The 12,702-nt window shown below is 43.9% G+C and overlaps 1 protein-coding gene across 2 annotated transcripts in view; it reads right to left on the bottom strand.

Moving 5' to 3' along the window:
- The window catches only part of PTPN1 (protein tyrosine phosphatase non-receptor type 1), a 71,507-nt gene that overhangs the window by 22,759 nt on the left and 36,046 nt on the right, over positions 1 to 12,702 (bottom strand). Inside the window, exons 2-3 of one of the 2 annotated variants that reach the window (XM_008698012.2) lie at positions 5,494 to 5,584; positions 2,212 to 2,312 (exon numbers count right to left, since the gene is read on the bottom strand). In XM_008698012.2, coding sequence (XP_008696234.2) covers positions 2,212 to 2,312; positions 5,494 to 5,584 — 192 coding nt within the window. The remainder of the gene's footprint in view (positions 1 to 2,211; positions 2,313 to 5,493; positions 5,585 to 12,702) is intronic. The other variant, XM_040638470.1, reaches the window with a different exon arrangement.

Raw genomic sequence — 12,702 nt, 5'->3', positions numbered from 1 at the left:
ATACGAATGCCTCTGTTTGTGTCAAGTGTTAGTACTGCCTGGAAGGGACATCACCTCTCATCTCCACGACAGAGTGTGTCACCTCCTCCGGCCAGTACCATGTCGAGAATGGTTTCTAGTTTCACCTCTTCTCACCTAAATTCTCCCGATTCTTTGCATCCGTTCAAGTCCCACCACACCTTCCTTGACCACGTGAGCCTTCAGCACCCACACACTTTCCTGAACTCTGCTCCCTCCTGCTGTCTAAACCAGACACATCCGTCCGTGCTAGACACGAAGCCTCAGACAACAGAAGTCAGATGCATAACCCCTGCCAGCCAATTAACAGAAAAATGGCTCCTAGAAGACAAGGGTCCTAGGGCCTCCTGGCAGCCACCTGTGTCTTTCATCCTGCAGCTTGGGCACGAGGACCAGGTCTCACAGCTACGGCTCTCACCAGTTACCAGCCTGTCACCGACCCCCCTCCCCATCACCCAACTTTAGGATGGGTTTCAGGGATGAAAAATCATATAAGATCTGAAAGGAGACACACCAAACTTAGCCAAACAGTTCATTGTGGAAGTGACAGAGTGCACCTCTGACATTATTTCCTACACTTCCATACCACTGCCTTAAAAAAAAAAAAAGACTATCGACTTATATTATTTGCATAATGAATAACAGTGAAAATTTAAAAAATGGGCAGGGTTTTCATGGTCTTGTGCCTTGGAAAACATGTCACTTCAGCTGTCTTGAGGTACGACACTGGGGTCAGGCTACTTCGATCCCTTTTATAAATCCCAGGGCAAAGAATGATCGTACAGGCAGCTAGGTATGTCCACGGTACCACCTGACAAAAACAGAGACCTTCAGAGGTGCCAAGTAATTGCTAGAGCATGGGGGTGGGGAGGACGGTGGTGTAACAGTTTCCATGGTGATATCTTAGCACTCCATTTGACTTTATACCCCTGTCTTTGCTTTGGACTTCCTAACCCCACACCAAAGTTGAAAGCCTAAAATCAGGAAGTAAGAAACTTGATTTCTTCTAAAAAGAGAAGTTACCAAGAAGCTGCTTTTCCCTCAACCTCTTCCCGCCAGCCTGCCACCACCAGGATCTCCTTATCACCCTACCCCAACCACGCCAGAGGTGCTGGGAAGACCACAAGCTGAGGCCTGGTAAAGGGCCTGCCCCCCGCACATATACCAAGAACTTCCTCAATGGCCCCAGGACTGAACGTGGAGTGGCTGATGTTCCATGCGCTGGGAGGCACCTGGGCTGATGTTCTTCATGGGCTGAGGAACTGGGACAGGACAAGATGGGGCAGTAAAGAAGGGCCATGGTAGGTATGCCCTGATCCAGCTTCCTGCCCCAGGGCAGCCTTTGCTCGTTCGCTCTCTGGCTTCACTGTCATTTTAATCTCCCAGTATGAAACAGAAGTAGGAAGTTCAAAATCACCTTATACCGCCAAAACCATACAGAACACTGGTAAACGGATATGGAATGAGAAAGCAAAAACTATGACTAAAAAGACAGAGAAACTTCAAGTGTTTAGAGCAACTTACAGGTAACAGACTAAGACTTGAGAAAATGAATTAAAAAGAAACTTCTCTATCTTCTTTCCCAGATACCCATGGTCTTGGGGTCATATGCCAGTAAGTGTTTCACAAGAAGGTCAAGTATTAAATCATTTTTATGATTTTTTTCCACAAAGATGCCAAAAGCCAATGGGAATTTTAAATGATTTTGCATGCTTGTCCACATAACCTAAGGATGCCTTTCTTCTGGGCCGAAGAATGAAGACCGTGTTGAGGAATCCTAAACGGACACCTGCATGAAGATCACTGGTCTACTGCTAACCCTCTTCTATTTCCGTGAGCAGCACTTGATGCTCTGAAGTGAACGCTTACGGAATCGACACAGGTACAGGCCCTTCTCTTGCCACGGTCCTGCTCCCTCTGTTAGCTGACCACAGGCAATGCCGGCACTTCATGCTGTTTTCTAGAAGCCCAGCAGTGGCATACTTCCCAAAAAAGATACATGTTACAACCAAACCAAGTCCCTGAAGGAAGATTTTTTCCTTTCTTGTTGCTTTTTCGGATTGTGTACAACCTGGCCTCCTAAAGGATGTGGCAGATTTTATTTGAAGTACAGATGACGGTACTCTAAAATTCTTAAGTTGACATCAAGTAAGGCAAAAACCCATTAAAAATTTTTTTGGACAATCCGTTTACCTGGGTAAGAATGTAACTCCTTTGGGCTTCTTCCATCTTTATCAAACTGGCATTGATGTAGTCATTATCTTCTTGATGGAGTTTAATCCGGCTATGGTCAACTGAAAGGCAAGCCAGAACTCGGACGTTAGTCCTGGATGATCGAAGTGTCCACACAGGTAGTGCAACCCATGGGGAAAGCAAAAAAAGGTGAGTCGGTGGCATTAAGGGCGTTCACACTGGCTGAGGCCATGTTATTTTAATTCAGATTAGTCATCAATATGAGGATGACTTAGTATTTTCAGAAAGGTTTCTGGAAGTGTTTGAAACTTAATGCTAAATAGCAAGAGACAAACTACACTAAAACATGGGTTCTGTCCTAATTGGACAATCTATTCTTAGATCCTATCTTCCTACACCATCACTGCCCCACAACTCAGGAGGCTGTGTGTAGGGGGTGCCAAGGGATCTGTTCTTGGATGCCTAATACATACTTTCATAAGGTAAAAAAATACAGTAGATTCAATCTTTAAAAGGGAAAAAAATCCATCAAAAATTTCACCCAATCCCTAGAGTTCTAGTTGGTACAATGAGCCACAGTAGGTAGGATTTATGACCATATCTCCACCTAACCTATGTCTAATGGTTTGAAATGACCTAAATATATAGTTGTGTGGAAAGGGTTAACTTGAATTCCTTTATATAAATTTTTTTTAAGTTTCGAGTGTAATACACTTAAACGATTCTAATCTATGAACAGAATTCAATTAAAACTGAATTCTAATATTTCAAATTCAGGAACTGTCATGATCAAAGACATTCAAAAGATAATTAACTGGAAAAATAAACTCTGAAGCCAAAACACCGAAAGTACATTAAATGTAACTTTCAGAATAGTTTTTAAAAATAAACTCTCATTTGGAAGGTCTGCCCCAGGTTCCTGAAAATGCATATCCACTTTTTTTCCTTTTTTTTTTTTTAATATTTTATTTATTTATTTGACAGAGAGAGACAGCCAGAGAGAGAGGGAACACAAGCAGGGGGAGCGGGAGAGGAAGAAACAGGCTCTTAGCAGAGGAGCCTAATGTGGGGCTCGATCCCATAACGCCGGGATCACGCCCTGAGCCGAAGGCAGACGCTTAACGACTACACCACCCAGGCGCCCCCACTTTTTTTTTTTCCTTTTACCATGACTTTGTCACAAAAGCAGGGGTTCCCTGAGGGCCACTTTCCTTAGCCTGCTAGTGCAGCTAACAAGAGCAGGTGGGTATTTTTATTTCTGGTACAACACAAGGGATGATGAGCACAGGGGACCACTTGTAAATACTATCTTCTCTCCCCTAGCCCAATGGGAAAGGAGAAATTAATGGGGACATATGGTTTGGGGCTTTTTGTTCTAAAAGTTTTCAAGGAAATCTCTTGAAATCTTTTTAAAAATCAGCCACCATTTGGAATGATGTTTCTCATCATAGAGGATTGACACGAATTGAAATACCTGGGTGATATTTAAGTCATGGAGATAGATCTCAAAAAAGATGACGAGACCATGTAACCCCTGGGTGGGTTACACGAATGGGTTCAAACAGTACTGGGTGACCCTGGACAAACAACTCCTCCCCTGAGCACTGGGCTTTTCATTGGCCAAATGGAAGACAGAAAAAGATCACTTCTATCTTGAATCATTCTCCCCATGTCCCCCATGACCTTAAGAGCAAATTATCTGTCCTGCTGGACACTGGAGTTGGGGGGAAAACAAGTGAAACAGGAGTGAGATGGGGGGTGAAAAGGTTTGGGAGTTGTTTCCTGGGAAGAATATTTTAAATGATTTTTTTTCCCCCGCTGAAAGACTGGCTCATAAAACCATTCAGACGAGCACTGATGGAAAACGTAGAAAAGGAATATTACGAGGACATCACTGCCTAGTGCAGAGCAAGGACAGCAAGGGGGTCTCCCGGCTCTGCATGAAAGATGCCAACAGTGATTTTCTTTGAAGTTCAGAGCAGCTGTTCGGGACCTCCCAACAGAATCACCGGAGGGGAGGTCTGCCATAGCACAGACGTGCTCGGGTGTCGGGGCGCAATCGTGTGCCGCTTGATGACCTAGCACTACACTTCCGATGTGCCTGGCGTGTGCCTTCAGCTAACAGCCGTCTCAACCACAGCAAATATTTATGAGCGAGACACTGGCTAAGTGGCTCATGTTATTTTATTTCGTCTTCATGCCATCCTGAGATCTGCACGGCTCCTGCTTTACTGGAGATCAGAGAACAGACGAATCTGCCCGAAGCCACACAGCTGTAAGCGGCAGGCTGAGATACACACCCGGGCAGGGAACCATGGCAGCACTCAGAGGCAGACTGCCCGGGACCAACCTAGGTCCATCTCTGCGCCCTCCCAGGAACCGGGTGCTGCGGGGCTCAGGGCAGCAGGCGCTGCCGACTCGCCCGCGGGGGCGGTGGCACCTAGCAGGCATGCGGGAAGCGCCTGTGTGAGGGAGGACGGACTGCGTCCTGTGTCCCTGGAGGATGGAAGGGACTGCCATGGGAGACGCTGGCAGCGACAACCCTCTCTGACGGACAGGGTCTCAAATCCCCGGAGGTGAGTCAGAAGGTTCTCTGTGGCCTAGAGGAGATGGCAAAGTCCATGCTCTTTACTCAGCTCCAGTTTTTCTTGCTTTACACAAATTCTAACACCTTTAGTTCTCGACTTTTGAAATATCAGTAGATTCAGAGCCAATTACTCAAAGGGCAGAGGAGGCTGTCAGAGGCCAGCAGGCATGCTGAGAGATAATGGCAAGAAAGAGCTAGAAGAATGAGGACGGAGGTGGGGGTGGGACTCAACAAGCAGAGCTGTCTTTAGTAGAGGGGGAGTGCCACCCCCACTCCTTAGTGTCCGAGCGGGGCACCATCACAGTTCAATACAATGCTTGGGGTCTAATAATACTGTTGCTGAGTCATCCAGAAAAGGTTATATTATGCCTACTATACTCTGCTTCAGCTGGCAGGAAAATGATTCATCATAAAAATAGTCAAAGCTAAAAAAAGTGCTTTGAACTGAGCTGAATTTTCCAGAAACTGAAACCTTATTCCTTCTACAATTGTGGAAAAAACGAACCATTAACTCTAAGTCTCTGATGCCTTTATTATAGGAAACAACCAAGTCATAAAGCTGTACTGCTATCGCTTTATTACGACACCCCGGGGCTCAGGGGTCCTGCCGCAGAGGCCCTGCAAGCAGAGGCGCCGCCGCCGCAGGCGCGCCCAGTGGAAGCAGTGAGACTGGTAACGGCAATGTGAATACTTACAGGGACTGACATCTCTGTACCTGTTTCGGTTTTTGTTCTTAGGAAGCTTGGCCACTCTACATGGGAAGTCACTGGCTTCGTGTCGGATATCCTACAAAAAAAAAAAAAAAAAGATAAAGAGTTCTCTTTTGAAATCTCTGGCATCAGGAATCCATGCAGACATTTAACCAAGCGTGCGCTATGTGCCAGGCACTGAGAGGACCCGGGACAGAAACACATCAAAGAGAACGAGCAGTGTGGGAAATGCAAGGTGATAATTCAGAGGCATGTACAGGTCATGAAGAGAAAACAGAAGAGGAACAACCACATGACTGCAATGGGAGGAAGGCATGGGGCTGGGAGCTGGAAAGATGTGGAGGAGGGCAGGAGACGGAAAGGGGTGGGGGCGGGGGGCCCTTCGCTCAGGAACATCCAGCACAGCAAAGGCTGGAGCGCACATCTTCTGCGAGGGACAGTGAGTGGGCTGGCGGGAGCAACGACAGACGGCTGGAGCACACAGGTGGGCAGGCCAGATCTTGGACAGCCTTGAACGGCACGCCTGGGAGTCCCATCTGTAACCTTGTATAAAAGCTACAGTTATTGAGAGCAGATAAAATGCACTTTTATGCCAACAATTGTTCAACTGCTTTCCAAGATGGTAGATAAATCCCATTACACCAAACTGTCAGAAAAAGGAAGTGCCTGGGTTAACAAAAGACCCAAATTATGCTTCCCGTTAGACTGATCATAGGCATCCAGTTTCGCTCTTTTAAAATACCACTATAATCCCATTTAAAAATCTTTTCTTTTTAATTTGTATTTTATTCTTATTAAAAGATAAACCCATACAACAATGTGAATATATTCACTGCCACTAAGGTATACATCTAAAAATGGTTACAGTGGTAAATTTTGTTATGTATACTTTATTAAAATTAAAAAAAAAAAGTCAAACTCACAGGAGAGGGCAGAACAGGAGAAGATAGCAGCAAGAGAATTTTGGAAGCTGGAAATCTTATTAGTAGTTGGCAGGTCTGAGAAAGTTCAATTACAAATCAGCAGTGGGGAAAGAAGAGCATCAGCCTATTTCCACCACAGAATCCTGCAGAGGCGCAGGAAATGCTGCTTCTGGATGGAGGAGTGGGATTCACTGCAGGGGACAGGCTGGAGCTGTCTGAGAAGCAGTGGATCTCCCCACCGCCCCCTTCCATGCTGCTGGGTGCTGCTGGGTGACTGCCACCCCACACCACAGAACTCTGGAGAATCATTTTCTGGAGAATATAAATCAGGAGGCAGAGTGCTTTCTATGTGATCTGGTCAGACAAGAGGAAAGACCAGAAGATACTATCACCAGGGCGTGCAACCAATAGCCCAGCTAGAGGACTCATGGCCAGATCAGTGCTGATGAGCCCCTTACACCTTCTCAGAGCTCTCAATCCGCCTTGTGAGCCCCAACTCTTCATCACGCACAGACAACCACTGATTCTAAGATGTAAGAAGAATGCTTCTAATATAACAGATTTATAAGAAAAATGAAACAGGAAAAAAACCCCTTGGAAGAAATAAACTACAGAGAAAAGAAAGCTTTAAAAAATATATTATTATTATACTCAGTGAGGATAAAAAAAAGATATTATATCTATGAATTAAGAACAAAATGTTAGGTAAAGGTAGAAGAAATCCTCCCAGAAAGTAAAGCACCCCCTGTCCCCAAAAACCCACAATAGAAAATTAGGCAAAACAAAATCCAAGGAAAGAAATAAATAGTTCAAGGAAATCTTCCAGACCCATCAAACGCTCATCATAATGATAAAAGCAGACCTAAACTAAGGCACATTAATATGTGATTCCAGAATCCTTCAAAGAAAATATTCTGGGGGCAGTTGGGTGGCTCAGTCGGTTGAGCACTGGACTCTTGGTTTCGACTCAGGTCATGATCTCAGGGTTGTGGGATTGAGCCCTACATCAGGCTTCGTGTTCAGTGGGGAGTCTGCTGGAGATTCTCTCTCTGCCCCTCCCCACCACATGTGCACACATGTTCTCTCCTTCTCTCTAAAATAAATAAATATTTTTTTTAAAAGAAAAGAAAATATTCTGTAAGTTCCTAGAAAGAATAGTTCACTTTCAAAGGATAAGTTCATCAGAAATGGCTTCAGACTTTGCGAGAACACTGAAAGCTAGATAACAATGGAGCAATGCTTTTAGAATCTGAAGCAAAAGGATCTCTAGCCTAGAATTCTATATCCAGCCCAATTATCACCAAGTGAGAAGGGGCAATAAGTTAACTAAATTAACACTGCAGAGAGGCAAAGCCTCAAACACTTGACCACACCCATGCTCCTGTCCTCAGCAATCCACTGGAGCATATCTTCCACCCGAGGGAAGAAATAAAACCGAGAAAGAAAAATATACGATATGGTAAAGTAAAAAAAACAAACAAAAACAAAAACAAAACCAAAAACCTGACACAAGAGCAAAGGCAAAGGAAACTTCCACTGAAACCGTGGAGGGAGGAGCTCTCAGGATGACAAGTATGTACCAGACCTAGGAGCAAGAGGGCCAGACCAGAGCAGCATGACTCAAGAGACAGATGTGTCAGCGACATGCCTTTGTCCACCGTACCCCCCATGACTGAACGAAACCACCAGAGGGAAAAAGGAGAAGACCTAAAATCCAAGAAATATGGAATCCAATCAAGAAAAATAGAGGAGTTTCAGGATGATAGCTATGTTTGCCAGGCCTACAGACCAAGCAACCCAGACAGAAGGAGAATGGAGGTCTCCAGAACAAAACCTGAAAACAAGAAATCACCTGAAATTGCTCTAATACAGCCGCCACTACCCACATGTGGCTGAGAGCGCACGAGAGGTGGCCAGTCTGAAAAGAGGTGCTGTGTAAGTGCAGAAATGCAGATCGGATTGTGATGACAGTACTAAAAAAGGAAAGTAAAATATCTCAAATATTTTCAGCAGTATTTGTGGAAATAACATTTTCAACATATTGGGTTAGATAAACTATTAATCTCATCTGCTTCTTTTTACCTTTTTTCCTGTGGCCAGTAGGAAACGTGAAATTATACAGGCAGGGTGCCCTGTATTCCTACTGGCCAGTGCTGACCTTGTGGAAAACTGCCCGAGAGGCTCCAAGAGGTATGGGAAGAATTAGCGACAGGCAGAAAGAACCCTTTGCAGGTGAAAGTATATGAGGCAATTATTAACTACGGGAAAACTTTAAAAAGGAAACTACGGTACGACAGCAGCTGTGGCTACGTGCGTAGGCATTAAGGTAAAGGATGGCGAGGTGGAACAGAGTAGGAGACCAGGGAAGGGGAAGCAAAGGGGAGGAGAAGCAGAAAGGATGGCTGTTCAAGAAAACGAAATCCTCCACCTGCGTAAAGGTCTAAATTAATGAATCAGAAAATAAACGTTCTCCTTAGCAATATGAAGATCTACCCAAGTGAGAGCAGCAGCTCAAAGAACTGGCAGTGGCCGCGAGCAGAGAGGCGGGGCACGGGCTGAGGCGCGGCCGGCACAGCAGCGGCCTGTATCAGCAACCTACCAAGGTCGGCTTTCGCTTCTCACACCGTGTGCAGACGCCACGGAGTTTAAAAACCCCCGCCACGTTCTGCTCTTCTACATACTTTAAAAAGCTGCAAAATGACAGGGAGGCCTTTCTGACTCACACTGGAGATGAGCTAATAATTTAAAAGCATGTTTAAAGATGATAAATCTACCTGCGATGAGCAAAATAATCCAGCATAACACACTCATCATGTCATCTGTGGGTGAGATTAAGCTTTCGGGGAAATGCTATACAACACGGAAAAATCACTTGAAGGAACACGAATCTAAGTCTCAAATATGTTGTTCTATTTGGTTGGAAGCACTTAGCAACAAGGAGGAATTCTGCCTTGGGAGGTGAAACAATCTGGTCAGTTCAGCTGGTGTGACTGAAGAGACGGAAGAAATCACTGACATGGTTAAACCACTGAACCAACAACTACTCGCTCTGAGGAAAGAAGGGCCAAAGTATCAGTAACTGTGGGCAACTGATTTTACTGAGCCGAAGGATTATCTTAATATGTACTTTTTTGTTGTGCCCGCCCCCCAAAAGAGAGGGGGAAAGAAAGTAAAATTTGGGGGGGCGCCTGGGTGGCACAGCGGTTAGGCGTCTGCCTTCGGCTCAGGGCGTGATCCCGGCGTTATGGGATCGAGCCCCACATCAGGCTCCTCCGCTATGAGCCTGCTTCTTCCTCTCCCACTCCCCCTGCTTGTGTTCCCTCTCTCGCTGGCTGTCTCTATCTCTGTCAACTAAATAAAAAAAAAAAAAAAAAAAAAAGAAAGTAAAATTTGGAGATGTCATTTAGTAAAGATATTGAGAAAATAAGAGGTATTCGCATAACACTTTTTAAAAATTGATTTTAAAATTAAGGTAAACTCACAGAGTAAAATGCACTGATCTTCTGTGCAATAAGCTTTCTTAACCAACTTTTCCCTACAAATAATAAAATATACCCATTTAAGTGTTTCTCCACATTACAGTGGCATATGGGAAATACATGCACGCTCTGAATGCAAGTATTTTTATTTCATTTAGTAAAATAAAGTGCCAGGATTACAGTCTTGAACTTGAGGAGTGATAAAGTACCTTTAAAGTTAAAGGTAACTAATAACAGTAGTTTGAAAGTAAAATGGACTAGACCAAAAACCTTTACAGAATTACAGCAAAACAAGATTTCTACATTGTGAGACCATATCAAAGGTAAGCTAACTTTCTAAGAGCTGTAGAAAAAGCAGATTACTGACTAATGAACAAGTTTAAGGAGACTTCCATCACCAGCATGCTGATCAAGATTAAATAATCTAAGAAGTGTTTAGAATTTCCACCCAGAGAAAAGAAAATAAATAATAATAAAATAAAAAATAAACTAAAAGGCCTTAAAGCTGATGATGAGAAAATGAATGCAGGGTAAATTGGGAGTCAAGACAAAAAGGAAATAATGAACGTGCCACGAAACAGGTTCCCAGAAGCATCCCTTAAAGAGAAATACCAACATGTCCAGATCAAAGCGCACATCTCAGGGCGCCTGAGTGGCGCAGTCGTTGAGCGTCTGCCTTCGGCTCAGGGCGTGATCCCGGCGTTATGGGATCGAGCCCCACATCAGGCTCCTCCACTATAAGCCTGCTTCTTCCTTTCCCACTCCCCCTGCTTGTGTTCCCTCTCTCACTGGCTGTCTCTCTCTCTCTGTCAAATAAATAAATAAAATCTTTAAAAAAAAAAACAAAAACAAAAAAAACAAAACAAAAAAAAAGTGTACATCTCAGCATTTTGGGGACAGGATCACATTAAATGAAAAATTATACTAGTAAGAAATGAAATATACTAACGCATAACAAATAGATTCTTTATCTAGCCCCTCCTCTTAGCCAGTTCTTTACTGGGTTTTCAAGAGCCTACTTCCTATTCTTCGTGTAGATTTCAGAAATGTGAAAGAATAAAAGAGCACGTGGACTAGATGTTAAAGGTTCATGCTCTCCTAGAACTAATGTGATAATATGCTACTGAATGGGGGCTCACGTTTGGTCAAAACTTACAGGCAAATGATTGAAATTACACTGTATCATTTTATACAGGCACTGGGCACCCAAATGATCTGAATCATCTCTATAGTGAACTACTGTCATCAGAAAAAATTAAGTTCTTTCAAAATTATGACTTAGCTAGAAAGCTGTGCTACAAATGCTTGATAAGTTATAAACAAAACATCAGAATTGGAAATTTTAAAAGAGAGCAAGGAAGTGATTAGGACTTCAACATTACCTAAATAATTTCTAAAGCTGGTCCCTGATTCCTATCCACCCAATTAAAAAAAAAAAGAAAGATTTCATTTATTTATTTGAGAAAGAAGACAGCGGAGAGAGAGAGCATGTGAGCGTGGGCCTGTGCACTCGGGAGCTGGGGGAGGGGCAGAGGGAGAGAAGCAGACTCCCCACTGAGCGTCCCTCCTCTCAATGCGGGCTCAGGCTGATGCTGGGCTTGGCTGGGCTTGACATGGGACTTGATCTCACCACCCTGAGATCTTGACCCCAGAAGAAATCAAGAGTTGGATGCTTAACCGGCTAAGCCACCCAGGTGTCCCCATCCTGCCCCACTCATTTAACGAGGTAACAGATAATCTCTCAGTTAATAACAAAGGGCTAACATACTTAGAAAGCTCTGGTAACAGAATGAATTAGGGCCCAGGGTGAATTCATTTCCGTACCATTCAGGAAAGCTCATTATCCATTATTCAAATACCTCCCAAATCCAACTATGCAAAGTAAAACTTGGGTGATAATTTTTTATTGAGATTTCTGGTTTTTTTTTTTTTTTAACACACACAGGCATAAAAGCCAGTCCAGCCTTGCAGAAATATTTTCATGTTTACAGTAAGCACATCGTTAAGTTAAGCATAGCAATTTTGGTTTTAACACCCTTTTCTCTTCAGTCCCACAACGGGGTCAATGTCCCTTATTGGCTCTGTGGTAAAATGCATTAGTCACTTTTAAACTGTTCCACACGTGACGAGGTAGCAAGCATGGCCATCTGCCAGCAGCTATGAGTCTGACAGAAGTGCCTGCGTCCTCGCCTCTCCACCCCTCCTAGCACAGGCCCAGGCCCAGAGGAGGACACAACCAGATTCTGTCGACGAATTAACGAATGGTCCCAAAAGCTCCCCAAACTCAGAGTCCTTACCTCTATACCAAATGCTTCATTTCGTGGGACAGAAATGCTCCTGAAAGGGAGGGAGTATGTTTAAGCAAATGTCTGATCCGATCCTATTTTCTCAATTATCTGTTACAGAATGGAAGTTATTGGAATAATAATAAATATTCTGCTTTGCAATTGGGACAGTCTCATGACAAGATAGTACCAAACAAAACAGCTACCAATATATGGATTCAAAGCAGAAAGGGTTATTTTTTAATGGCTCTGACAGTGATCTGTTTTACAAGCCTAAAGGAAGAAAACACTCCAGTGGTGCTCTGCATTCGCCAGGACCGAGGTGATCTGCAAAGTCCCTTCACATCTTCGACATCTACCCCAACCCCCATTTTACAAATGGTGGCCTAATTTGATTGTTCGAGCTGTCACCTAGTACTTTATGGAGGTCCTGGCTCTCAGAAATGGACATAGCAAGCTAGATTGAAGGGAAGTGCTGAAGTACAGTAAAGGCAGTAATTTAAAATG

The sequence above is a fragment of the Ursus maritimus genome, unplaced genomic scaffold, assembly GCF_017311325.1.
Source record: "Ursus maritimus isolate PB19 unplaced genomic scaffold, ASM1731132v1 scaffold_22, whole genome shotgun sequence".
NCBI lineage: Eukaryota > Metazoa > Chordata > Mammalia > Carnivora > Ursidae > Ursus > Ursus maritimus.
This window is presented reverse-complemented; position numbering and strand designations above follow the sequence as displayed.